The sequence below is a fragment of the Batrachochytrium dendrobatidis genome (genome assembly GCF_000203795.2).
Source record: "Batrachochytrium dendrobatidis JAM81 unplaced genomic scaffold BATDEscaffold_217, whole genome shotgun sequence".
NCBI lineage: Eukaryota > Fungi > Chytridiomycota > Chytridiomycetes > Rhizophydiales > Batrachochytrium > Batrachochytrium dendrobatidis.
Genome location: NW_006281224.1, coordinates 2,879 through 4,065, shown reverse-complemented (window position 1 = coordinate 4,065; position 1,187 = coordinate 2,879). Strand labels below are relative to the sequence as shown.

Below are 1,187 nucleotides of genomic sequence, written 5' to 3'. Positions count from 1 at the left end.
CAATAATATGAGCATCGTCCATAATAATATCATCAGCGGTTTGTGGTTCAGCATTTACCATTATACGAATCCAGTGAATATGTTGATTGTAGGTTTGTAAACAGAGACTACAAGCCAGCAGTGACATCGTTTGCAGACTTTTGGTTTTGAAAGCATTCATAATTTCTGATATGTTACTATCATACAGCAAGGCACATTGCAGTTGCTCAGTTTGTCGACTTTTATTGGCAACCTATTATGTACCAGCCACAAATATGATATTGCAGACTTGTAGATGCTTAAAAATGGGGTTTCAAATTGACTTTTGAATTTGAGGATCGTGAACATATGATGGCATATTGATGGTTGTCATTATTGTCAAGTGTGTTGCAGTTGATTGAAGGTGTGAATGAATGAATCAATATTCGATTGTGTTGTTTATTAACAAGTGAGTGAGTGTGTTTATAAGATGGAAGAAACCAAGAAAGTCATGTGAATTCCAGTTCAAACGTCATTGTTGATGGTTTTTGATTGTTAAACTATTCAGAAATGTCTCACATTCACACACTACTAATGTCTCACATTAATGAGACATTAATTCTGGTGTAAATTTGACTAATTTCCAAATATTTAAATCGTGTGAATTGTCTTGAAATATCCCAAAATTTTGTTATTTTGACTCGATTAAAAAGTCGATTTTTGTTTTACAATTTGACAAATAAATTGCTTTTTTACTCTTTTTTCTTTTCATAAAATGCCAAAACGATACCTCAATGTTGAATACGACACTATTTCTACTGAAATCGATGTGACAGACTTTGAAGACCTGAGTGACGTTCAGGATGCTATCAAGTCTGAGTATGGTCCTGCTATGGCTGACATTGATGCTCCTCAACTCCAACTCTACACCAACAGTAACAAGAGCCAACTAATCAACACCTGGGCTTTACTCGACTCCCTTCCTCAATAATACTTTACTCAAGACGGTTATTGTGTTGTTATTGGTTGTTTACCACTACCTACCAGGGAACCAAGCAAGAGTGCCATTTTTGATGCAGGTTCTACTTTATCAACAGCAAACCATCAAGACTTTTCTCCTAAACGACAACGTACCGAACCCAATGATTTGACAACCCAATTCAAGTCGTTTGCAAACGCCCAGCTGGTCAATGAATGCATACAGTCGACAGATCATGTCCTATTCCCAT

General features: G+C 36.2%; 1 protein-coding gene across 1 annotated transcript; it reads left to right on the top strand.

Moving 5' to 3' along the window:
- Positions 1–733: 733 nt before the first annotated feature.
- On the top strand, positions 734–949 carry BATDEDRAFT_93329 (uncharacterized protein; the record flags this gene model as incomplete). Its single annotated transcript, XM_006683511.1, has 1 exon — positions 734–949. One exon carries the CDS (start codon positions 734–736, stop codon positions 947–949), a length of 216 nt encoding a protein of 71 aa, XP_006683574.1.
- Between the last annotated feature and the right edge of the window lie 238 nt (positions 950–1,187).